Source organism: Macaca thibetana, chromosome 13, assembly GCF_024542745.1.
Source record: "Macaca thibetana thibetana isolate TM-01 chromosome 13, ASM2454274v1, whole genome shotgun sequence".
In the NCBI taxonomy this organism is placed as follows: Eukaryota; Metazoa; Chordata; class Mammalia; order Primates; family Cercopithecidae; genus Macaca; species Macaca thibetana.
The window spans coordinates 32,951,152-32,975,147 of NC_065590.1; the positions used below are offsets into that span (position 1 = coordinate 32,951,152).

The 23,996-nt window shown below is 50.1% G+C and overlaps 1 protein-coding gene across 3 annotated transcripts in view; it reads right to left on the minus strand.

Annotated features, from left to right (window-relative positions):
- Positions 1-2,526: 2,526 nt before the first annotated feature.
- TET3 (tet methylcytosine dioxygenase 3) overlaps positions 2,527-23,996 on the minus strand; it is a 119,963-nt gene continuing 98,493 nt past the window's right edge. For all 3 annotated transcript variants that reach the window (XM_050754367.1, XM_050754365.1, XM_050754368.1), the window contains 6 exons: positions 17,186-17,394; positions 15,185-15,335; positions 12,329-12,418; positions 11,346-11,483; positions 5,480-5,816; positions 2,527-4,702 (listed from right to left, as the gene is read on the minus strand). In XM_050754367.1, the coding sequence (XP_050610324.1) occupies positions 2,919-4,702; positions 5,480-5,816; positions 11,346-11,483; positions 12,329-12,418; positions 15,185-15,335; positions 17,186-17,394 (2,709 nt within the window). In that variant the 3' untranslated portion in view covers positions 2,527-2,918. The remainder of the gene's footprint in view (positions 4,703-5,479; positions 5,817-11,345; positions 11,484-12,328; positions 12,419-15,184; positions 15,336-17,185; positions 17,395-23,996) is intronic.

Genomic DNA, 23,996 nt, shown 5'->3' on the forward strand with positions numbered 1-23,996 from the left:
AAAAATAAAAATTTGATTTTTCTCTTTAAGAAACCTTCAGCAGCAAGGGGGGGATAAAGAGCTGTGCATAGTTACTTTTTAAATATATGTCTAAAGCATGCTAATTTTAATGACTGAGATTTGAGGTAGGTTAGACATGTAGTGTACAAATCAGCATGGGCTTGAGCACGGCAACTGCACCGCCTAACTCTGGAAACGCCATTCTGAGGGGAGTGGGGACATCCAATGGAGACTGCCTCTTGACTCACCTCTCAGCAGCCTATTTCCTACTGTAGAAACTGATGAACCAAGGCTGTTTGGGCTGGGGGACAGACGTCGCATGCTTTTAGCTTGTATTGGTTTCTCCTTTCATCTAATGGCTTTCCTACCAAAGGGTGATGAGGGGAAGAGTTTATTTAACATACATCAGGAAGATTCACACATGCCAAGTATCAGAATCACCTGGGTTACACTCAGGACCTTCCAAACCAACAGCCAACCTGGGGCTTCCACGGGTCATACAGACGGTCACATTCTCCAAATGTTTCGTAAAATATTGTATTTCTTGCTTAAGATCATTTAAAATGAAGTTTTCAAGGCACCCCCGCATCTACCTAAGCACGGAGTCAAATGAGACCTGCATAAAAGTACTGATGCGATAAGCAAAATAGCATTTAAAGGACCCAATTTTTCCTCAAAACTAGAAAATTAGCATGCTCATTAAAGACTCTGCTTCCTTTAGCTTGTCAAACTGAAGGTCAGAGGTTTTCCTATAAATCTGAGTTCTGAATAATTCTAAGTCCTGATAAGCTCTTGGGTATTTATTTCAAAAGCAATAATATTTCATTTTTTGTCCTGTAAAATAAATGCAACTTTACAGAATATGGTAAAAGTGGAGGATAGACAAAGCACGTTAAATATTCAGCTACTATTTACAATTTCTCCCACAATTACATGTTAAAACATACTTTTTTTTTCAAGTTGCTGTTTAAATCTAGGCAAAAGTGCTTAAAAAATCTTTCACTATTTACAGTTAAAACCAGACCACATAAATGCTCAGGACATCTTACAACGACCCTCCGCCAGTGCCTCCAAACAGATACAGTAAACACCCAGCAGGCCGGTTCTCAGCTCTTACTCAAGGCACCCGGAAGCTCAGGAACTTGCCTATAGCGGTCATCTGATTGTTAAACATGATTCATGAAGACCCATATCTGAATACAACTGCTCAGTAAACACCTGTTCATCTCAGGGCTTGGTGGTCATCCACCGTGTGGCCACATTCCCCTCTGTGTGTCCTGATGAAGCCCCCCATTCACCACACTCACATCCACATGGGTAGCATGAGATCATTTCTGCTAACATCACAAGAAAAACCAACACTCCAACAAAGTTTGACGTGGTGACCGTGAGTGTTGCTCCCATCAGGCCCAACCTCTCTCAACAACGTCACAAAAATTAAGCACCACATTCTCATTTCAAAGAACCGAATGAATGCACCAGAATTTCAGAACAGGTCTGTTAAGGTGGATGAAGAGGGGAAGAAAGGAAAAAAGAAAATGATCAAATGGAGAAATGGCACCAATTAGGGAGGAAAATCATAGCAACCTGTTGAAAATGTTTGACTCTTGCACTTTAAAATTGTTAAGTGTAGGCCCCCGAACCCGATGATAGCATGGAAGAAGCAGGCTCAGGTGTGAGGCATGCACCATTGTCCAACGTGGAAATTCAGGGATCAGGATAGACGCATTAACTGTTGTTACACTGGTCTGCTGAGCTCCTGTAGGATGTGACCTGCCCAAGAGTCAAGAAAGTCCCAGCACAACACTACAGCACCAGGCTCCGCACAGCACCATGCACAGAGCACCACTGGCTTTTCACAGCTTGGGTTCAACTTCCTGTTTTTAAAGATACAGTAGCCCTTTTTCGATATCAGCATAGACTTTGGGGGCATTTTTTTTAAAAAAACCTGCCACTAAGACAAATTCCTTCAGCTCAGCATGCATTGGCTTGGCAACGTGGTGGGCGCAGCCCCTAAGAACCTCGCACTCCAGCTCCAGCGTGAGGTGCTGCCTAGTGAACCATAACATCGTGTGACTCCATAAATAACGGACAGAGGATTCAGTGTGGAGACTAGCAAGCTTGAAGCCATCTACTTCCAACCTGGTTTCTGGGGAAAGCTATGCCAGCATCTCGCAGGGCTGGCCTGGGGTGCATCTGCCCCTCGACTCCAAGCTGGGGACTGGAAAAAGGACCCCAGATGGTTTTCTGCAGACTCTCCCATCCTATCAGAGAGGACAGAGGCTGTCCTGAGGCTCCCTTCCCCAAAGGGAAAGGGTATGTGTCGGGAGGGATGAACTGGGTGGCTACCGTCCGCGATTGGCTCTCGAGGGGCAGATGGCTGAGGACCTCGCCAGTGCCCGAGGGGCTTGGCTCGCCGGACCCAGCGAGACTGGGTGGGGGAGCACTACTGGCCTTTCCTGCCCATCCTTTACCATTACTATTGTCGCTTTTAAAAAATCCAATAAATACACATTTTAAATGGAATTTAAAACTACTCCTTTGTGAAAGGACACTATAAACTTTCTTTCCATTATTGTGATATACAAGGATAGAGTTTTAAAAACAAAGAGAAAATAAAAGCCCCCCAAACAAGGGGGGGGGGAAACAACTTGGAGATATAAATATTAAGATCACGGAAAAATCACCCGACAGCCGTAGTTTCTTCTTCAAAGTGCTGGGGAAGTGGGGGTAAGGGAGGGGCGGGTCAGTTCTGAGGTTTGGACCATAAATACATATATATGATATGCGCATCTATATATGTATATAGAGATAAAAAGACTTCTGCACCCCCAACCCGCCCCCAGGTATGAGGGCAAAAGCACCACAGAGACAGCTCGGGCCGGGCCCGACGCTGAGGTACGCTGGCTCCTTGGCACCTAGATCCAGCGGCTGTAGGGGCCAGTGACCTTCGTGTAGGCATAGGAGGACACGGTGACCGCCGAGTCTGTGGGCACAGCCAGTGCCTGCCGGGTGGGGACAACCCCCTTCTTCTCCTTCTGCTGGGGCTCAGCAACCATGGCGCCCCCCCACTTGCGCTTCTTCCCGTAGAGCTTGGCCTCCTGCTGGCCCAGACCCAGCCGGGCGGCCTCCTCCTGCCGTGCCCGTGCCCTCTCCGCCAGCTGCTTCATCTTGGCTTCCCAGAGGGCCAGCCCGTGGTTGGGCTGGTTGAGGTTCTTGTGCTGGTAGAAGACCAGCGAGATGCGGGTGGGGTGGCAGCGGTTGGGCTTCTTAAGCGGCGTAGTGGCATGCAGCTCCCGCCGGGCACACTCGATGAGGATGGAGCCGTGGGCTGGGGCCACGGCCACGCCGCCGATGTTCTCGTCCAGGAAGTTGTGTTCACTGTCCGACCACAGCTCCTCCTCTTCCTCCTCCGCACCACCACCACCCTTCTCCTCCTTCACTGCTCCCTTGCTGGGGGGCTCCTCGGCCGGCCCCTCCTCCAGGCTGAAGGGGTCCCACAGCTTCTCCTCCGACTTCAGGGCCCCAAACAGCTTCTCGCTGGATCCCAGGGGCAGACCAAAGGACTGCCAGGCCTTGTCCAGCTGGCTGGCCCCTGCGGCTGGAATCCTGCCCTCCTCTCCTTTCATGGGGTTCCACAGCTTGTCTTGGAACCCAGGACCACCTTTTAGGGCCGAGTTGAAATCCCCTGCCCCCAGCCCCCACGGCTTCTCAGTCAGGCCGGGCCCAGTCAAGGTGGAGGTGCTGTTCCCAAACTTGCAGGGGCTCCACGGTTTGCCTCGCAGCCGTCCTCCAGAGTGGGAAGCCGCCTGCTGCCCCTCGCCGGGGAACAGCCCCCACTGGCCATCTGTGAAGTGGGAAGGGGCCAGGCAGCTGGCTCCAAAGGAACTGAGCTTGTCAGGGATGAGGGCAGGACTCTCCCCAGACGAGAACACACCCCAGCTGCCACCCACACTGTTAGTCCTCTTGGGGGACATGCTTGGGCCTCCTGAGTACTGTCCCCAAAGGTGACTGGGTCCTCCATTCTGAGACACCTCAGGCAGAGGTGTCTTGCCCATCTTGCCAGCGTCTCTGGGCACAGGCTCGGCCTGGGTCAGCGGGTCTACTGGCTCTTGCTTGATGGATCTGTTGTAGCAGTTGGAGCTCTGGGCAAAGGGCGAGGGGTCCCTGGACACTGAGTGGATTGGGGGGGCCTTGGGAAGTAGATACTCCTTGGGGCCTGGGTATGCAGGCTGCTGGTGGTGAGGAGTGGGGTGGTGGGCGTCTGTGGGAACAGCCTGGCTGGGCAGCTCGGCAAACTCAGCACCACCGTAGGCCGGGCTCAGGCTGTTGTGCAGAGCGTGGAGGTCTGGCTTCTTCTCAAAACTGCCACTGCTGCCACTGTGCCCCCAGGCACCAGGACCCAGGAACTGAGAGGGGAAGACGGGGTTGCTGGATGGAAAGCCATAGTAGCCAAAAGACGGGAGAGCGTACTTGGAGTGGAAGCCATTGACGGAGGTCAGGCTGGGCTGTGCATAGTAGGAGTGGTAGGAGTACACGCTGTTCATGCTGTAAGGGTCAGAGGGCCGGCAGTTGCCCAGCACCGAGTAGCTCTCCACCACTGCGTTGCTGCTGTACTTGAAGGAGCTGAAATGGTTCTGCGGCTCCACCTTGAGGGAGGGCTTCAGGCCTTGCTGGGACAATCCACCCTTCAGAGACAGGCCTGGGGAAACAGAAAGCAAGATGGCAGAGGGGCAGACACCACCACACCCTGGAGAGGCCCTGGTGGGGAACTGGGGATGGACCCTCCCTTTTTCCCAGGGATGTTTCCTCTTTTGGGACAGGCAGGTGAGGTGCTAAGGCATGTCCAGCCCAGACCAGGACGTGCTCCCTGGGCCTCGCTCAGCACAGGCCCAGCCCCAGCCCTACTGGGGGTGGGAGGAGGCAATCCCTGGTGAGAAGCAGCTCATGCAGGGTCCACAGTATCCCCCTGACTCCTCTCCTCACCCTAGAGAACTCTAGAATTTGCACTAAACCACCACCACCCACTCTCTGCCCAGCCCGGTCAGGATCACTGCAGGGACCAGGGCGAGGAGAATGAGAACTCAGATGCCTGCCAGCAACTGTCTCTGCCCATAAGCCCTGCCGCCCTGGGACACACCCACGTGCCCTGAAGTCTGCTACTCACCTATCTCAGAAGGGAGCAAACTAGAGCACAGAGGGGGGCCTCTGATTCTCCGAGGGATGCAAACTAGAGGAGAAACCCAGTGCTCCCCCTCTACCAAGCTCAGTTCCATGCAGATAACAAGTCCTGCTGTACTTGTGTCCCCACAGCCTCCTATCAGGCTGGCTGTCCTGTGGCTGCTGCAGATACCTTTCTGACTGACAAATAAGCAGAAGCCCCAGTTCCAGTGTGATGCAGAAGGGTGCGTGGAAGAGCCAGGGCCCCCATGAGGACAGCACCAATGCGACTCCCAGCGGGCACCCTCCCCCCACACACCTGGGTCCGACGTAACGCCCGCCAGCTCCAGGGCCTCCTGCTTGATCTTCTCCGGAGTGCTCAGCTTCTCCTTCTGAATCTTCTTCTTCTCGGCCGCTGCCTTTCTGGCTTCCAGCTGCCGCTGGCGGCAGGACTTGGCAGGCTCGGGCAGGCGTCGGACCTCGCGGGGGAAGGCGGTGAGCACCTGGATGGCTCCGCTGCCAACCTTTGCATTTTGGTTCTCCTCGCTCCCAAACTCATCCGTGCTGGCCATCTTGTACAGGGGGAGAACGTGCAACTGCTCATCCTCGGGAATCTTGCCCACGCAGCGATTGTCTTCCTTGGTCAGGGTGCAGACCTGCCCCAAGCAGTAGGGGAGAGAGGACCAAGTGCTGGGAGAGAGGGGTCTGAGCACCCAAAACACGTGACCTCGTCTTTCCCCACACAATCCCAATACCAGCCACTACTACTTGTGAGAGTTTCTGGAAAGCACACTGATCTTGGTTCACGGGGCAACAGTATTACCAGCATCTACAGTCCACTCATCAACTTTCAATGCACATTATTCTCCTGTGATCCTAAGAAGGCTGAGAGGAGATGAGATGCCTGGCCAGGACCCGGAGGCTTGCTCTGCCCTCTGGCATAGCACTGACGCCACAGCACCACGTTGCCCAGTGAAGCTCAGACCGTCCACCATTATCTTCCTGGTTCTAAACACTCAGTCTCCTTTTGCTCTTAAAGTACATTTCCTTTTGGGAGGCCAAGGCGGGTGGATCACCTGAGGTCAGGAGTTTGAACCAGCCTGACCAATATGGTGAAACCCTGTCTCTACCAAAAATACAAAAATTAGCCAGGCATGGTGGCGGGCGCCTGTAATCCCAGCTACTCGGGAGGCTGAGAAAGGAGAATTGCTTGAACCCGGGAGGTGGAGGCTGCAGTGAGCTGAGATCACGCCACTACACTCCAACCTGGGCAACAAGAGCAAAACTCCGTCTCAAAAAAAAAAAAAAAGTTTCCTTTTATTACAAACTCTATGTGCTGATTGTAGAAAATTTAGGCAAGCAAAAAGGAAATAAAATCTCCCATCCCACCACCCAGAAGTAATCACTTTAAATACCACGGTCATCTAATTGTGGACATACACAAGTACACAATTACTTTTTGGTAATTAAAGGGGATACTATGCCTATGGTCATATAATAGCTTCATTTTTTTCTTAACATAGCATAAATATGTTCCTGTGCATTAAATATTCTCCCCTAATATGATTAAAGAGTTGTGTGATATTATTCTACTGTATCAATGTGTTAATCTCATTATCAAATATTTCAACTTGTTTCCGATTTTTTATACCATAAACAATACCTTTTGAAATACCCTTTTAGCTAAATTTTGTAAGATTCTTAATTGCTTAGAATGAATGTTAAGTAGAACTGCCACATATTGCCAGACTACCCTCAAAAATGATTCGGTTTTTCACTCATACCAGCAGAATGTGTTTCAACTTTCCTATATTTTTTCCACTAATTTCTTTAAAAACTTTTTGCTCACTGTTAAAATCGATCTCATTGTTGGTGTACATTTCTCAGAAGATTTGCCTTTTTATTCAAGTTTACTCTCTACTCTTGTGTTGACTGTATTTTCTTATTTTCTATATTCTTGATGCTCTGGCATTTGAGGTCTTGATCCCAGAGAGGCTGCCCCTCCCAGGGCTACTTAACTCCCAGAGATAGCAAATGGCTCCCTGCAAGTGTGCCTTTGCTATATGAACCAGCAAATCCAGAGTGCACACCCCCAGCCATCTCCTTTATCAAACTTACACACCAAGCCAGTATTTCCCTGGCCTTATAGAGAGAGGGCCATGAGGAACCACCCTATAGCTCAGAGCCTGCAAAGTATTCAAACTGTCCAATCCTAAACTTCCCCAGTGTAGCTACCCTGCATCACCCATTCTTTCCTGCAAAATCCCACCAAAGACTCTGGGCCATGCTCCCACCCTTCCTCTTCCGTCTCCTGACTGGCCCGGTGCTCCCCCGAGTGGCCCCAGAGCATGACCTGCCTCCTGTTTCTAGGATCCAAGTATAAACTTCTTTCCTGAAAATTATCCAGGTTCGCATGTCTTACCATATCTGATTAAAATAAATCCTTGGCCCATTTTAACACAATTCTCTGTCTTCCTTCTTTTGTGAGTTTTATGACTTTTGCCCACTACTATATATGACTAGTCATTTTTTAAATCATGAAGTCATCTTTGTATATTAAGGTTATCATTTCTTTATCACTTGTTGCAAATATTGTAGCAGTTGGAGCTCTGTGAATTATTAGCCACTGTTAGTGTTTAGATGACCACCCAGACATCTGAATGTATGTATGTGTGTATGTGTGCATGTATGGCTATATAAAACTACAAATGGGATCACATTACATATACATGCTATTCTGCGATCTGCTTTTTTCTTCTTATTCTTTTTTCTTTTTGAGATAAGGTCTTACTCTATTGCCCAGGCTGCAGTGCAGTGGTTTGATCACGGCTCACTGCAGTCTCAACCTCCTGGGCTCAAGTGATCCTCCCATCTCAGCCTCCCCAGTAGCTGGGACTACAGGCATGCACAACCACGCCCAGCAAATTTTTGGAATTTTTTGTAGAGAATAGGTTTTGCCATATTCCTCAGGCTGGTCTCAAACTCCTGGGCTCAAGTGAGCCTCCCACCTCAGCCTCCCAAAGTGCTGGCATTACAGGTGTGAGCCACCGTGCCCAGTCTGACCTGCTTTTCTTTCTTTCTTTGTTTTTTTGAGACAGAGTTTTGCTCTTGTTGCACAGGCTGGAGTGCAATGGCATGATTTCGGCTCACTGCAACATCTGCCTCCCGGGTTCAAGTGATTCTCCTGTCTCAGCCTCCCAAGTAGCTGGGATTACAGGAGCCTGCCACCATGCCCAGCTAATTTTTTGTATTTTTAGTAGAGATGGGGTTTCACTATGTTGACCAGGCTGGTCACAAACTCCTGACCTCAGGTGATCCACCCACCTCGGCCTCCCAAAGTGCTGGGATTACAGGTGTGAGCCACTGGACCCGGCCTGACCTGCTTATCTTAACTCAAGGATAACTCAAGGTATCCAGTTTGTATTGGCCTTGCAATTGTTATTATGGTACTTTATTACACTGAACAGAAACCTTATATTTTTATGGCACTAACTTTATTAACCCTTTAACTTAGAGGCATTCTAAGTGAGTTTGGTGTCATGCCCTACCCAGCTTGTTTCTTCCCAGACTAGTGTGGGTCTTCGACTTCCTCTGCTCTGACCAGCCTCCTGTGTACTTTCTGTTGGATTGGCCAGACCTGCTTCCTACCAGTTTGTCAGACTAATGCTATAAACAACAGACCAAAGGAAAAATCCAAAGGATGAGATGTGGCAGAAGCCGTATTTCCTACAAGAGATACTTTAAAAATATCAAAAGGTAAGGGTAGCCTGATTAAAAAAATAAGTAAAGTACACAAATAGGATAGTCACAAAGATGAAATTCAAATGTGTAAGAAGAAATAGGAAAAGAATGTTCAACCTCTCTAGTAATAAAATAAACACAAATTAAAATAAGATCGTATGTTTCCCACTCAGGCAGCAGGCAAGGATGAAAGAGACTAACAAAATCCAGTGTTGCCAAGTAAGCAGGAGAATTAGTGCCCCAAGCCTGTAAAAGTAAACATCAATGCAATCTCAAGGAGGTTACTGCGCCACTGCACAAATATGTGAGAAGAATGGCCTCTCCCTGTGGTTTACAGAAGGGAAATGTCTGAAAGCACTTACTGTCCATTGATAGGGGACTGGTTAAATAAATGATGGCAGAGCCATACATACAGCCTCAGAAAATGAAGTCCGTTGACACAGAAAGCTTAAGAAAAGCAGGTCACAGACCAGCATGTATATATAATGTGACCCAGTTTGGGTAAAATTTCATAAAGTCATACATGCACACTTACACATTAGGGTGTCTGAACGGATGGTCATCAAACTGTTAACTGGTTATCTCTGAGATTTCAGGCAACCTTTTTAACATTCTTTAAATTTTAAAAAGAATTGTTTAGGAAAAAACAACACTTTTCATTTTGGAAGAAAATACTCCTTTTCTCCACCCCAAACTCTAGAAGCTCTGGGATCCAGATCACCTCATAGTGCTCTTGCTCTCGCCCACTTTCCAGGGCCCCCCAGCTCCTTCACCTCTCTAACACTGTGGGCATGCCCTTTCTGTGTGTGTTTCACCTAGAAATCCTCACAACAGCGTGCCAGCAGGAGCTGTCCCTTCTTGCTTCTCAGTCTTGGATGCAGGGATAGAAAGCAAGCGGAGAAATGAAATCCCAAGGTGGGTCCATCCATCCCCAGGGGGAATGAGCTACACCCGGAATCTGGGAGCCCTCTTTCCAGGGGAATGTGCTGGTGCCTTTACCTCATCCTCAGCCCCTGGAAGCCCTGTCTGCCCAGAACCTGACTAAAAGGCAGAGCAGACAGCCAGCATCATCCCTTCAAGGAAGCCCCTACCCAAGTCCAAACCTCCTCTCTTCTCCATCTGCACGCACTCCCCTGGTGATGGCGTCAGCCTCACAGCTCTAACTATAAACCATGTGCTCTCCAGACCCTCCTTGCCCCCTGCCTACTCCACATCTCCACCTGCACATCTAGCAGGCATCTTGAAACAGGACTCTTGTTTTCTTACTCCTAAATTCAGCCTTCCCCTGTTACTCTACATCTCGGTCCATGTTACCAACACTCACCCAGATGCTCAAGCAAAAAGCCTTGGAGTGCTCCTCAAGTCCTGCTCACGTAACAATCCAGCCCGTCTGCAAATCCTCTTGGCAGTCCCTTCCACATCATCCAAAATCTGTCCCATTAACACCTCCCCCGACTCCTGCCCACGCTGTGTCCCCTCCGGACTGGATGGCGGCCCCAGCCTCCTCCTTTGCCTCCTTCCTCTTATTTCCTCCTGTTCACCTCATTCTGCCCCCACCATCACACACTTCATTCTCTAACTGCAGCAGCAGGAGTGTATCTAACTTTACAATGCAATCTTACTGCTGCCCAGCTGAGACGCCCTCAACAGCTTCCATCACAACCCTGCAACCCTGCCCTGGCCCTCAAGGTTCCCTGTGAGCTGGTCCCTGCCGGCCTCTCCAATCCCACTCTCCCTGCCCCTTGCAGTAAGTTACTCCCGTCCTGATGTTCCCTGAACATACACCCAGTCTGCTCCCCGCTCGGAGCCTGCACGCATGCTGGTCCCTCTGCTTGGAGCACTCTATCCCCAGAAAGTGGCTCCCTCACTCTCTTGCGCCGTTCACATCTCAACTCAAATGTCCCCTTCTCAGAGCAGCCTCTCATCTAAGATAGCATCTCCTGTTGCTTTATCCCTCACCCTACTTCATTTTTCCCTCTTGGCCTTCATTGCTACAGTACATTCCCACACATACTTGGGCAGGAACTTTGTCCGTTTCATCCCGCAGCATGTAGGGCAGTGCCTGGGCACAGCTGGTACTCAATACACATTTGTCCAAAGAATGAATCAAGGGTTTGTTTGCATTTAAATCCAAGTGTCCACAGAGACCGGGGCCCACGCTTTAGATAACTGGGCACTCTAGGTGCTTGAGGGGCTACATCCTGCAGCATCCCCCTAAGACACAGACACAAAGCTAGCCTTGTCTGTTCAAGGGTTTTCTGGTGATGGTTTTCTCTGGGAGGCGGGCGAGGGCAGGCCATCTTGCAGGGAACCTTTCGGAGTTCTAAGGGTCCTGTCTCCAGGTCCCTCCCTACCCTCAGCCCACCTTTCTGAACAGACCACGGTGGGCTCCCTCCCACAGTTGCCCCACAGGTGGCGCTATGACAGGGCACAGGTTTCCTTACCACGGTGCACCCATTGTAGAGGTTATGCTGGTCCTTGTGGGCGTGGGCACAGAAGTCCATGCAGGCCGTGACTCCTGCGAAGGGCCGTCCTTCCTTCAGCCCCAGACGGCAGTCAATCGCTATTTCCTCGTTGGTCACCTATGTAGATGGCCAAGGAGAGGTGCTCACATGACCTGAGGTGAGTGGCCCTAATTCTGCACCTGGGGAGGCCGGGTCTTGGAAGGAGGGATTTTTTTTTTTTTGAGACCGAGTCTCGCTCTGTCGCCCAGGCTGCAGTGCACTGGCTGGATCTCAGCTCACTGCAAGCTCCGCCACCCAGGTTTACGCCATTCTCCTGCCTCAGCCTCCCGAGTAGCTGGGACTACAGGCGCCCGCCGCCTCGCCCAGCTAGTTTTTTGTACTTTTTAGTAGAGACGGGGTTTCACCGTGTTAGCCAGGATGGTCTCGATCTCCTGACCTCGTGATCCGCCCGTCTCGGCCTCCCAAAGTGCTGGGATTACAGGCTTGAGCCACCGCGCCCGGCCAGAAGGCGGGATGTTAAGGATGATAGTCACCTTGCCCTTTGACTGCAGGAGGGAGGTTTTCTGGCTGAGAGGCCCCAGCTGCAAAAAAGTTACTTTCAGGCTCTTGTAGGAATTACTTCCTTCTTTGTTATCCCAAGTCCCCTTGCCTTATCTAGGAGATACAACAGGGGTGACAGGGGAAAGAAACTCGGGCCTCACCAGTGGATACCAGACCAGAGGAGGTGGATGGGTTACCAGGGGAAGGGGGAAGACCAGGATAGAAGAGGGACAGTGTGGGATGCAGGTAGCCTGGTATAAAAAAGGGGTTTTTATCAAAGAACTACATCATATTGCTTTACTTCTGGACTGGGCTCTTCCCATAAGAGAGCAAGAGAGCCCACTCTCCTACTTCCCAACTTCAGAGCCTGAGCAGAGATGTGGACGGTGACATGTGGGCAACAAAAGGCCCGGGGCCCTTACCTGGTTCTGATAGGCCTGAGGGGCCAGTCGCTTGTACAGGGGAGCGACTTCGGTGGCCAGGTCCTGGAAACTCTTCCGGAGCACTTCTTCCTGCAGAGAAAGGAGCAGTCACACATCCAGAGCAGCCCCGCCTGGTAGACCCTGCACCCCGGAAGTGGACTGGCATTCCTGAAGCATCGTGGGCGAGGCTGGGAGGGAGGTGTCATCCGGTGTCTTTCCGGTCTTTCCTTCAGGAAGGTGTGGTGCTGTGTCCACTTCACAGCTGGGGATACTGAGGCTCCCAGGAAAAGCTGTGGAAGCCACGGCCTGAAGGTCTAGTCATCCTGACGGCTAAACTACTGCTCCTTCAGGATCCCGCCCAGTTCAGCCCAGAACACCAGTTTCTTGCTTTCGCGTGCTGAACACCCTAAGTCAGAGGTGAAGCATAGTGGGAATGAAAAAGCCAAGAGCAACAACTGTGGATCCTTCCTCCCAGGCTACAGACAGGAAGAGAGAGGCAGGCAGGATCCATGCTAGAAAGTCCATAGCCAGTGCAGGCCAGCCCAGCCCAGAGCCTGTCAGGAGCCAGGGATACAGACTTCAAAGCTCCAGCTGCTAGACTCGTACTATATTGTGTTATTCACAAACCACATGTAGCTACAGAAATACAGATGAATACTAATTTTTTTTTTCTTTGAGACAGAACCTTACCGTGTCACCCAGGCTGGAGTGCAGTGGCACGATCTTGGCTCACTGCAACCTCCATCTCCTGGGTTCAAGCAATTCTCCTGCCTTAGCCTCCCAAGTAGCTGGGATTACAGGTGCCCACAACAATACCCAGCTAATTTCTTTTATATTTTTAGTAGAGACGGGGTTTTGCCACGTTGGCCAGGCTGGTCTCAAACTCCTGACCTCAGGTGATCTACCCGCCTTGGCCTCCGAAAGTGCTAGGATTACAGGTGTGAGCCACCATGCCCGGCTTGAATTCTAATAAAAATTAAAGAAATTCAGTCCCTCAGTTACACTAGTCCCATTTTAAATACTCAGCAGCTACACGTGGCTCCTGTATGGACAGCAGAAAATGTTTCCACCATCACAGAAAGCACTGCGGGACAGCACTGCTCTACGTGAAGCCACAGCCCCTGGTGACATGTGGCAGAGAGTTCCAGGTATCCACAGCCTGTCTGGCCCTCCGAAAACAAGCAGAGCTTGAAGAGCTCCTAGGACACCATGAGCACAGGCACATAGGGTTTATGAAGAAGCAAGCAGGAAGAGAGGAAAGAGAAAAAGAACCAAGCACACAGAATGAGAAATGGAAGGTGGAGACCTACAGCTCAGCTATACATCCAGTGGGGTGGCCAGGGCTGCCAGCCACTCTTGATCAGGCCAGCCTGGGCCAGTGAGGCTAGTGAGCTCTAGGGACACACAGGCCTGGGTTTCAATCCTGCCTTCATCATGAACTAGCCACATGGCCTTGAGGAAGCTATCTGCCTCATTTGTAAAGTGAGAGGTAACAGTGCCTAGATCACTGGGGTGGGGGGATCATGAAATCATCTGAGAAACCTGTGAGGAGCTTAGCACGTCGTAAGAGCACAGGAAGTGGCGGTTGGTAGAATAGGGAAAGAATTTGAAAGAAATTAAGCCAATGTCTTTCCATTCCTGGTAGTTCTTAGGTCCTGGTGGCCCCAGGGCTCCATTCATTGAAGCAACCACATCTGCTGCTTGTGGGGGAGGGTGAATCTTATCATAAATAAAAATCTAATAACAAAACTATCTGAAGGCCTATTAGACTATTTTGAAGTCTAAAAGCCAGGTCTGGGGTAAATAAAGAGCTCTGAATTTGAAAATGCTTCTTTTTTCTTATGAGGACCCAAGCTTGGCAGCGAGAGCACAGAAGGTGACATGCGCTTTAGTGTACAGAGGGTGACCCTGTGCCATGGGAAGTGGGAAGTCCTTCTGGTACTAGGAGCTTGGAGAGATTTGGAAGGTTGCAACTTGAGTCCAGATATTTGGATATTTGTCTGTATTCTAGCAAAGGAAGCCAGCACTCCACGCGCTCAGGAGCCCAGGCAGGAGGGAGGTGAAATGGCAGACAGCCTGGACAGGCTTGTGCCTTCCTTGCATTTGGAGCTGAGTGGAGACCATTGCTCGGGAGGGCCTTTGCCGTGCAGGCATCAGAGGACGAACAACAGTGGGGAGGCGGCCTGAGTAGATGCTCCGGCTCCCACAGCCTGAGGGTGCCTTTCCCTGTTGTCTTGGGGCTGGGGGAGGCCCTGCAGGGCAGGGGTCTGGGTAAAGAGCCTGCAGAGAGGAGGTGCTGTGCCTAGCGGTCGTACCATGCGGACACTAGTCCACAGCCTAGGGACCAGGCCAGGCCCCCAGCATGGAGACTGCAAGGGCCCGGACAACTGCCCAGAGACGTCTGTCTGGCAGCCAGGCAGGGTGGTAGATGCCTCGGGAAGTACAGCAAAGACCCAGAGGGTGGCCCACATGCTGGTGATGACGTTTCCCGCTAAACCTCACACCCAGAAACGTGTCCTGGGAAGATGGTGGGGAGAAATGACTTCTGAGAGGGCCAAATTCTGACAAGGAATTTGAATATGTATCTTTGATATCTGGAATATTTACCTAAAAGAGATGGTTTAAATTGGAAGAGCCTGGGGGCACCCGTAACTGCTAAGTCTAATTTTTCACACTTGGTGCCCTCCACACACCCCTTATTTCACAGCAAGATAAGGTGAGCTTTTAAAAAAACGAAAACAAGTTCCACTTCCTGCACATCTGAGTCATGGCGTGCCAGTCTTACCTCCCGTTGGACTATGAAGGGCGCCAGGTGAGAAAGGGTGGGAGGCAGGGTCCCCGCCCAGCTCTGCTCACCTCTTTGGGATTGTCCCCTGCGAGGCGGAACTTGCGAGGTGTCTTGCTCCGAGCATATTTGCAGCCGTTGAAGTACATGCTCCAGGAACAACCAAAGGAGAAGGAGGCACCACAGGTGTTGGGGTCTTTGCCTTGGCAAGCGCAGGTCCGGCTGCAACACACAGCACAGGTCAGGGATACAGATGCAGTATCGCTTCGTTCTGGAGTATTCCTCCTCCCTCAAGAGGTGGCCCTGCTGAGCCCTGGCACCCACCAGCCTCCCAGTGACTGAGACCCATCCTTCCCTGCCCCCAACCCTTTTCTCAAGTTTCCTTGAGTAGAAAGCCAGATCTAAGCAGCCTCTTCTGCCCCCACCACTGAGAGCCTGTAGGTTTAACATTGAGTCTGTTGCTGGGAGCAGCACATGGATTTACTGAAGTAAGGGGGAAGAATCTGGTAAAAACCTATTAAGGTTTATACTTTCCCTTAACTCTAATATCTTAACCAGCTCCAACACAGACCACATGAACAGGGAGATGATGTGAGCCCCAGGGTTTGAACGTGCCTATTTCCTATAGCCCAGATGCTAACAGGCCTTTCAACAAAGTATACTGAGATGAAAATTAATGCTTAATACAATCTGGAAACAACTCAAGTGCCCCAAATTGGGGAATGGATAAGCAAACTGTGATAGACCCACACAGTGGATTACGACTCAGTGATAAAAAGGGACGAGCTACTGACACACACGTCAACACAGATGAACACTGAAAACACTATGTTCAATGGAAGAAGCCAGACTCAGAAAGCTACACCCTGTATGATCCCATTTATGTGACATTCTCACAGAGGCAAACCTACAGAACAGGAAACAAGACTGGTGGCTGCCCAGGGCTAGGGGAGCGCTTGCTTATAAAGGGCACAGGGCACTTGGAAAGATGGAACTGTTCTGTATCTTTTTTTTTTTTTGAGACAGAATCCTGTTCTGTTGCTCAGGCTGGAGTGCAATGGCACGATCTTGGCTCACTGCAACCTCCGCCTCCCGGGTGAAAGTGATTCTCATGCCTCAGCCCCCTGAGTAGCTGGGATTACAGGTATGTGTCACCATGCCTGGCTAATTTTTGTATATTTAGTAAAGACGGGGTTTTGCCACGATGGCCAGGTTGGTCTCGAATTCCTGGCCTCAGGCGATCTACCCGCCTTGGCCTCCCAAAGTGCTGGGACTACAGGCATGAGCCACCATGCCCGGCCCTGTTGTATATCTTGATTGTGGTAGTGGTAGCTATGTGACTGTAAACATTTGTCAAAACTATATACCTAAGAGGATGAATCGTATTGTAAATAAATATATCTTCATTTTTAAAAATGGGAAAAACTCTAGTAAGGGCAGGGTTTTTTTTTTTTTTTTTTTTTTTTTTTTGAGACAGAGTCTCACTGTTGCCCAGGCTGGAGGGCAGTGGTGCAATCTTGGCTCGCTGCAACCTCTGTCCCCCGAGTTCAAGAGATTCTTCTGTCTCAGCCTCCTGAGTAGCTGGGACTACAGGCGTGTGCCACCACGCCCGACTAATTTTTTTATTTTTAGTAGAGATGGGGTTTCACCATATTGGCCAGCCTGGTCTCAAACTCCTGACCTTGTGATCCACCCACCTCGGCCTCCCAAAGTGCTGGGATTATAGGCATGGGTCATCACCCCTGGCCAAGGGCAGGTTTTGTAAATATCTTTGATACCTTCTATTTGTGGGGCACATGTACTTCACACTCGCTAACATCATTAGTGCCAGTATATCAACCTGGGGTTTAACAGTGAAGTCAAATTAGCAGACCCTCCAGAGCCAGAGCTAGAACCCAGCTCAAGCAAGATCTGTGGATATGCCTTCCTCAACCACAGTCCTAACTGTGCAAGACAAACAGTGCTGCAGAGAGGGCCCCTAGGAGCCTTCCCCCGGGTTGCCCGCAGTCTCCTGTATTTGCTGCCCAGGACCCTATAGGTGGGCCCTGGCCCTGCAACCCCCTGCTACGTACTCATCGTTGAGGCCGCATCTCCGGCTGGTGGGGTTCCCATACTTCCGGAGGGTGTCAGTGAGCTCCTGGTAGAGGGTGTCTCCGAGGCTACGGGGAATGCCCTCCCAGGCCAGGATGAGGATGACGATCACAGCGTTCTGGCAGTGGTGGCCTGCCCGGTGCCGCACCAGGCAGAGCAGCTTCTCCTCCAGCGTGTGCCTGCGGATCACCTGCAGGGATGCAGGTTGTGAGGGGCAGGAGCCAGGTACCGGTGCGCCTCTGCATGGTGCCACCCCTCCCTCTGTCACACAGACCCAGGGCGCAGGTCTTAAGGGCAGGGTTCTAGGGACGTCATGCCCTGATGACAGCAATCTCACAAGCTAAGAGACCATTATTAGGGAACAAACAGGGAACATTACTGGGGAACAAATGTTTTGTTAGGGAACAAAAACATAAAAGTTATTTATTTAGAGTGACATAAAAGATAATTACCACAAAATCTAAGGTGCTGATGACTTACATAGGCTTAGGAGTAAAAGTACACAGATAAAAACCGTAAGCCAAAATACAGTCAGATTTTTATGTTATCCTAAAACATTTGCAGAGAAAATGCCGCATACCTGTGTGTTTTTAGTTAACATGCAAGGGGCTTGGCACTGTGGAAAACAGTCTGGCAATGCCTCCAAAAGCTAAACATAGGATCACCACATGATCCAGCAATTCCATGCCTAGGAATACACTCAAGGGACCGAGAGCCGGACTCAGGCAGATCCCTGAATACCCACGTTCACTGCAGCACTATTCACAACAGCCAAAAGGTGGAAGCACCCCCAGCGTCCATCGCTTTATGAACAGGTAAGTACGACATGGTATAGACAGACAACCAAGTATTACTCAGCCTTAATAAGAACAAAATTATTAAGAGAAACAAAATTCTGATCCATGTTACAACATGGATGAACCCCAAAAACATGCTAAATGAAATAAGCCAGACACAAAAGGACACATAGTGTATGATTCCACTGATACGAGGCACCCACAACAGTTCCATTCAGAGAGACAGAAAGTAGATTAGAGTTTACCAGAGCCTGGGAGAAGGGAGAATGGGGAACTATTGTTAACGGGTGCAGAGTTTCAGTATGGGATGTTGAAAAAGTTCTGGAAATAGACTATGTTGATGCTTGTACAACAACGTGAATGTACTTAATGCCACCAACCTGTACACTGAAAAATGGTTAACATGTTAGATTTTATTTCTACACACACATTTTTTTTTTTTTTTTAAAGAGTCAGGGTCTTACTCTGTTGCCCAGGCTGGATTGCAGTGGCATGATCATAGCTCACTGCAGCTTCGAACTCCTGGGCTTAAGCAATCCTCCCACTTCAGCCTTGTTGAGTACTTAGGATACAGACACATGCCACCATGCCCAGCTAACTTTTTAAAAATTTTTAAGAGACAGGGGGTCTCACTATGTTGCCCAGGCTGGTCTTGAACTGCTAGGGCTCATGTGATCCTCCTGCCTCAGCCTTCCAAAGTGCTGGGATTACAGACATGAGCCACTGCACCCAGCCTGTTTATACACTGTTACCACAATTTAAAAATGTACTACACCAAAAACCATTGAATTGTATGCTTCAAATGTGTGAACTGTATGGTATGAGCATTATATCTCAATAAAGCTACCTTTTTTTTTTTTTTTTTTTAAGCGAGAGTCCTGGGCATCTACTGCTCTGCTGCTCAGGATCCAGGTCTGAGGTCTGGGTTCTCATTCACTCCCAAACACTGTCCTGGTTTATAAAAAGATGTCAGGGCCAAGGGGCCTGGGAGCTGGGGAAGGAGGTGGCTGAAAATTGCCAGAGAATGCCAGATAATTCCGTGGCCAGAGAAGATGCGGGGGCCTCTGGGCAGGGGAAGGATGAGGGTAGACTGGGAAGGGCTCCGAGTGTCAGGCTCAGGGGCAAGGCCTTGAGGCTGGGGCTCCACGCAGGATGGTGAGCAGGGGTCTTACATAAAGAGTTTCATGCTTTAGAAAGGGGACGGGGCAGAAAATCGGGAGAAGGGCAAGATTGGGAGACCAGCTGGAACACCACTGACATAATGCAAGCAAAATGAATAAAGTCCTAACTACGGTGGGGGGTAAGGAAACAGGAGAAAGAATGGATTCCTGAGGCTGAGGGACGAGGAAAAACCCTGAGTGACTTCCACACCTTGTGGCTCAGGAGACTGTGTGGGCATGGGTGTGGTTTACTGGCGAGTTAACTGGGAGCACCCTGAGGTTGAGGTACTTCAGAGCAGGAGTCTCTGACCCCCGGGGTGCAGACCTGTACTGACTGGGTCTGTGGCCTGTTACTAACTGGGCTGCACAGGAGGAGGTGAGCAGGAGGTGAGCAGCAGGCAAGCACAGCAGGAGGTGAGCAGCAGGCGAGCATCCGTTACTTGAGCTCCACCTCCTGTCAGAGCAGCAGCAGCATTAGATTCTTATAGGAGCATGAACCCTGTTGCGAACTGCGAATGTGAGAGACCTAGGTTGTGCACTCCTTAAGAGAATCTAATGCCTGAATGGTCTTCCACGAAACCAGTCCCCAGTGCCAAAAAGGTTGGGGACCACTGCCTTAGAGCACCTGAGTGATCTCTAAGGATACCCCCCCCACCGAGTGGGTCTGGAGGTCAGGAGATGCTGGGTTGCAGACAGACCTGGTCACGAGTGGGTCCGTGCTGGGAGACATGACAGGTAATACAAGGGGTAGCCAGGCAGGTAATACAAATGAAGAAGGTGGGCCGGATGCAGGACTAGTGGGTGGTGCGGACAGCGGCAAAGTGAAAAGCATCTGCCCACGAACAGGGGGAAGCCAGGCCTTATTGCCATCGACTACCACGCGGGGGAATTCCAGCCCAGTGAAGCTAATTCTTCCAATTTTGCAAGAAAAAAATGGAAATCCAGATTTTACATAAAATCCCTCTCCAAAAACGTGAGTGCTCCATTTTTTTTAAACTGCGGTAAAATATACAATTTATCATTGTATCATTTCAAAGTACACAGTTTAGTGGCATTAGGTACATTCATATTGCTGTGCAACCATCACAACCACCCATCTCTAAAATTTTTTCATCTTGCAAAACAAACTCTGCTCATTAAGGAACTCTCCATTCTCCTCTCCTGAAACCACTGTTCTATTTTCTGCCTCTGTTTCTCTTTTTTTTTTTTTTTTTTTTTTTTGAGACTGAGTCTCACTCTGTGGCCCAGGCTGGAGTGCAGTGGTGCCATCTCAGCTCACTGAAACCTCTGCCTCCTGGGCTCAAGCGATTCTCCCCACCGTCTCCAGAGTAGCTGGGACTACAGGCGTGCACCACCATGCCTGGCTAATTTTTTGTATTTTTAGTAGAGATAGGGTCTCACCATGCTGGCCAGGTTGGTCTTGAACTCCTGACCTCAGGTGATCTGCCCGCTTGGTCTCCCTAAGTGCTGGGATTACAGGCGTGAGCCATTGTGCCCACCCTACTTTCTGCCTCTGAGTTTAACTGTTCTAGGTACCTCATGTAAGTGGAATCATATAGTAATTATCCTTTTATGGCTTATTTCACTTAATGTAATGTCCTACCCATGCTGTAGCATGTGCCAGAATTTCCTTCAGACTCTGAAAGGATACTCTGCATGCTGAACAAAACACATCTCTGGCCATGAATTCCTGCTCTGAGGCCCAGCAAGAATGGTGCTTCCCCACTAAAGCATCAATTATATCATTCTTTTGAAATGTGTATTTTGGGTATCAGTAACACCTGAACACAGTATTAAATCAGATACTGTGTAGAACTCCCTGTGTGATTGCCTGGATTCCTGCAGATTAGGCTGAGTACATCACGGGCATTGACACACATTTGTGGACACTGATAAGGCCGTGGTCTCTGTGACTAGGGTTTGCGAGGCACTAAGGTCAACTTCCGCTCCTGGCCAGGAGGAACACAGCCAATCACACTCATGGGAGAGGGTTCAGAGCACACAAGTCACCCAACCAGTCATGGCTGTGACTGAGGCCATGCTATTCTGGCTTCCCAAATGGCAAACACGCAATGTCATTGGACACAAACAGACAGCTATCTGTGGCCCATCCTCACAGGCCCGTGGGTCCACTAAAAAAACTAAGAAAACAGCGCAGAGGAGTTCCCTACCCACACCCCTATGAAGAAGCCTGGCAGGGTAACACACACAAAAATGTCCAAGTCAAAGGCTGACAGAGGCAGAAAAACATCCATACCTGAGTAGAGCAACAGAGACGGCTCCAACTCAGCCACAGACTCCTCAACAGCTCATCCAGCTTCTGGGCAGAATTCCCTGAGCACCAGACCAAGAGTAACACAACCCCCAGCAGAACCCCAAACCTGTCCTCCCACAGCTCCCAACACGGTGCTTGGTTCTAACACCTGTGGCCTCCTAAGTCTGTTTCACTGTGTCCCTAATGAGCCTACAAATACCTGCCTTCTGACCTCCGTGACCTTTACACACCAGTACAGGCAGCATCTCTGGAGTTCTTTCCCAGAGCCCATCTTGCTGTACCAGGTGTTGCCTTTGGCATGCCTCTGTTGTTCTGAGCCTTCAGAGTGCAACCAGGGCACGCCTGGAATCTTCCACATTTTGTACAGGCCACCTTAAAATCACAGATGACCAGAGGGCTCTCGGGGCTGACCCACTGCTTCCTAGGTCATCCTATCAACACACATTTGCTGGGTACCCATGATGTGCCTTCACTGTGGCCCCGAATCCTGGCCAGTCAAGTGTAGAACATGTGAGGCACACTGCTTTAAGCTGAAGGTATGGTTGGGGGCTAGGGAGAGGCTCAAAGAGGCACAAATCCTGGTTGGAAAACAAAAGCCAGGCTCTGGACACGGGACCAGGCAGGCAGGGTGGGGACATGTACAGGAGGCACTGGATGCCTGTACTCACCTGTGGCCACAGAACTGGCTCTGGGCTCATGACACTACACTGCCACCAAGAATAATCCATCCTTCTAAGGATCTGTGGGTCACTTTCCCCACAGGGCAGGAAGAAGGAGCACCCAACCCCTCTCCAACTTCCAAAGGAGGTGGAACTCTCTAAACCAAGCCCTCTTATCAAAAGACAGGGTATTTGGCAGCTCTGTAGCCGAAAGAAAACCCCAGAACTCCACCACACTAAAGGAGATGGCTAGGAAAAAAAAAAAAAAAAAAAAAAGCCCTCCGCACTGCCATTTTCTTGCCACTACAATAGTTCTGTGATTGACCACCCATTTGCTCCTCCCATTAAAAAAAAGGTATTTCCTCTCCTTTTCTCTTCATTCATCAGACATGGGAAGTCCCACCCTCTGCAAACACTATCAGCACCTTCTATACTCACCTACCAGGGCTCGGTGACACCCACGAGCTGTTCCCTACTTGAATGTAACTTCCAGTTCACTGCACCCCACGCACCCTGATCTGGGCATCCGTCCACAGACCCCAGAGCAATGGCATACTGAGGACCAAGTTCCTGCCCCTCCATCCTCCTGCCTTCCTCTCCTAGCCCCAGGAACTGGCCCTGCTCTCTAGGCAAACATGCTCTTCCCAGCCCTCAGTGGGGCCACATGAGCCCTGGGCAGGGCTTATTGCTTTACCACTGTATCCGGGGTCTAGAAATGCATCTTCTTTAATGCCACCCACAGGACCAGCTATTCTTTAAGGGGCCAACTATTTTGAAGCTGGAAAAGTCTCCAACTCTACCTATGCTCCAAGATCTTCATTTTTATGTCCAAGACTTTGGAATTCCTCAATGACTGCATGAATTAGCAGGAGAAAGTGGCAGCTGTCACTCTAGGGCTGACATCTTTTTTCTGATGGGTTCTCTGGGGAGGTTACACCCCACCATGATGAGCCACATCAGACTTCTCACCGCAATGACCACCTCTCACGACGGTGGGGGCAGCCTGCTTCTTCATACTTATGAATACATGAAGTGATTCCGGATTCTTTGGTTGTACATAATTCTGCAATGCTAACTAAAAATTGCTAAAAATAGTAAACTTGGTAGTTCAAGTTCAGACGCCTTTTATTTTCACCAAACACAAAGACACAAAGGCACAGAGTGTATACCAGGTAAAAACAGGCACATATGTCCTATGTATGTTGTAGCATATGTCAGAATTTCCTACAACATGCACGGATGGACGTACACTGACAGGGATAGTTATCTTACCCACCTCCCTCACAGCCAGCCATGGGTCTGTCCACCCAGCCCCTCTGCCTTTGCCCACACAATTCTCCTCACTGGGAATGCTTCCTCCCTCTCCTCAGCCTGACTAATAACGGACCAGTCAGTATTCATGGCCCCCGGCACGCCCACCTCGGGAAACCTAGCCTGAGCATTCCTCCTCCTCTGAACCACAGCATCAAGTCTGCCTCTCAATGACTGCAGTCTCCACGACTTTCTTTCATGTGTCTCTAGAGCACAAACAGGCTGAACACAAGGACCGAGCCCTCGTCTTCCACCCATACCCACTGCCCAGCACAGCACGAGGCTGAGCTCGCAGGCACCCGAGGAACCTGGCTGCTCCTCCTCAGCACTTGTTCTGCAGAGGCAGATGCTCTGCTATTTAAAGATCTCCCTGTGGACTGGGAGGGCAAGGTCAGAAGGACTCTGTTTGGTGACTTAGGGTCTGAGTCACTGATGTTCTCCCTGTGGAGATATCTAGGCTGCCTGGTAGGAAACTGCTTAGAAGCAGGGCAGAGGCAAGACTGGCCCACAGTGCTGCCCGGAGCCCTGGCCTCTTCCCTCAGGTTGGATCTCAGCATGCCAGCCTTCAGGTTTGTCTCTGGCTTCCAAGC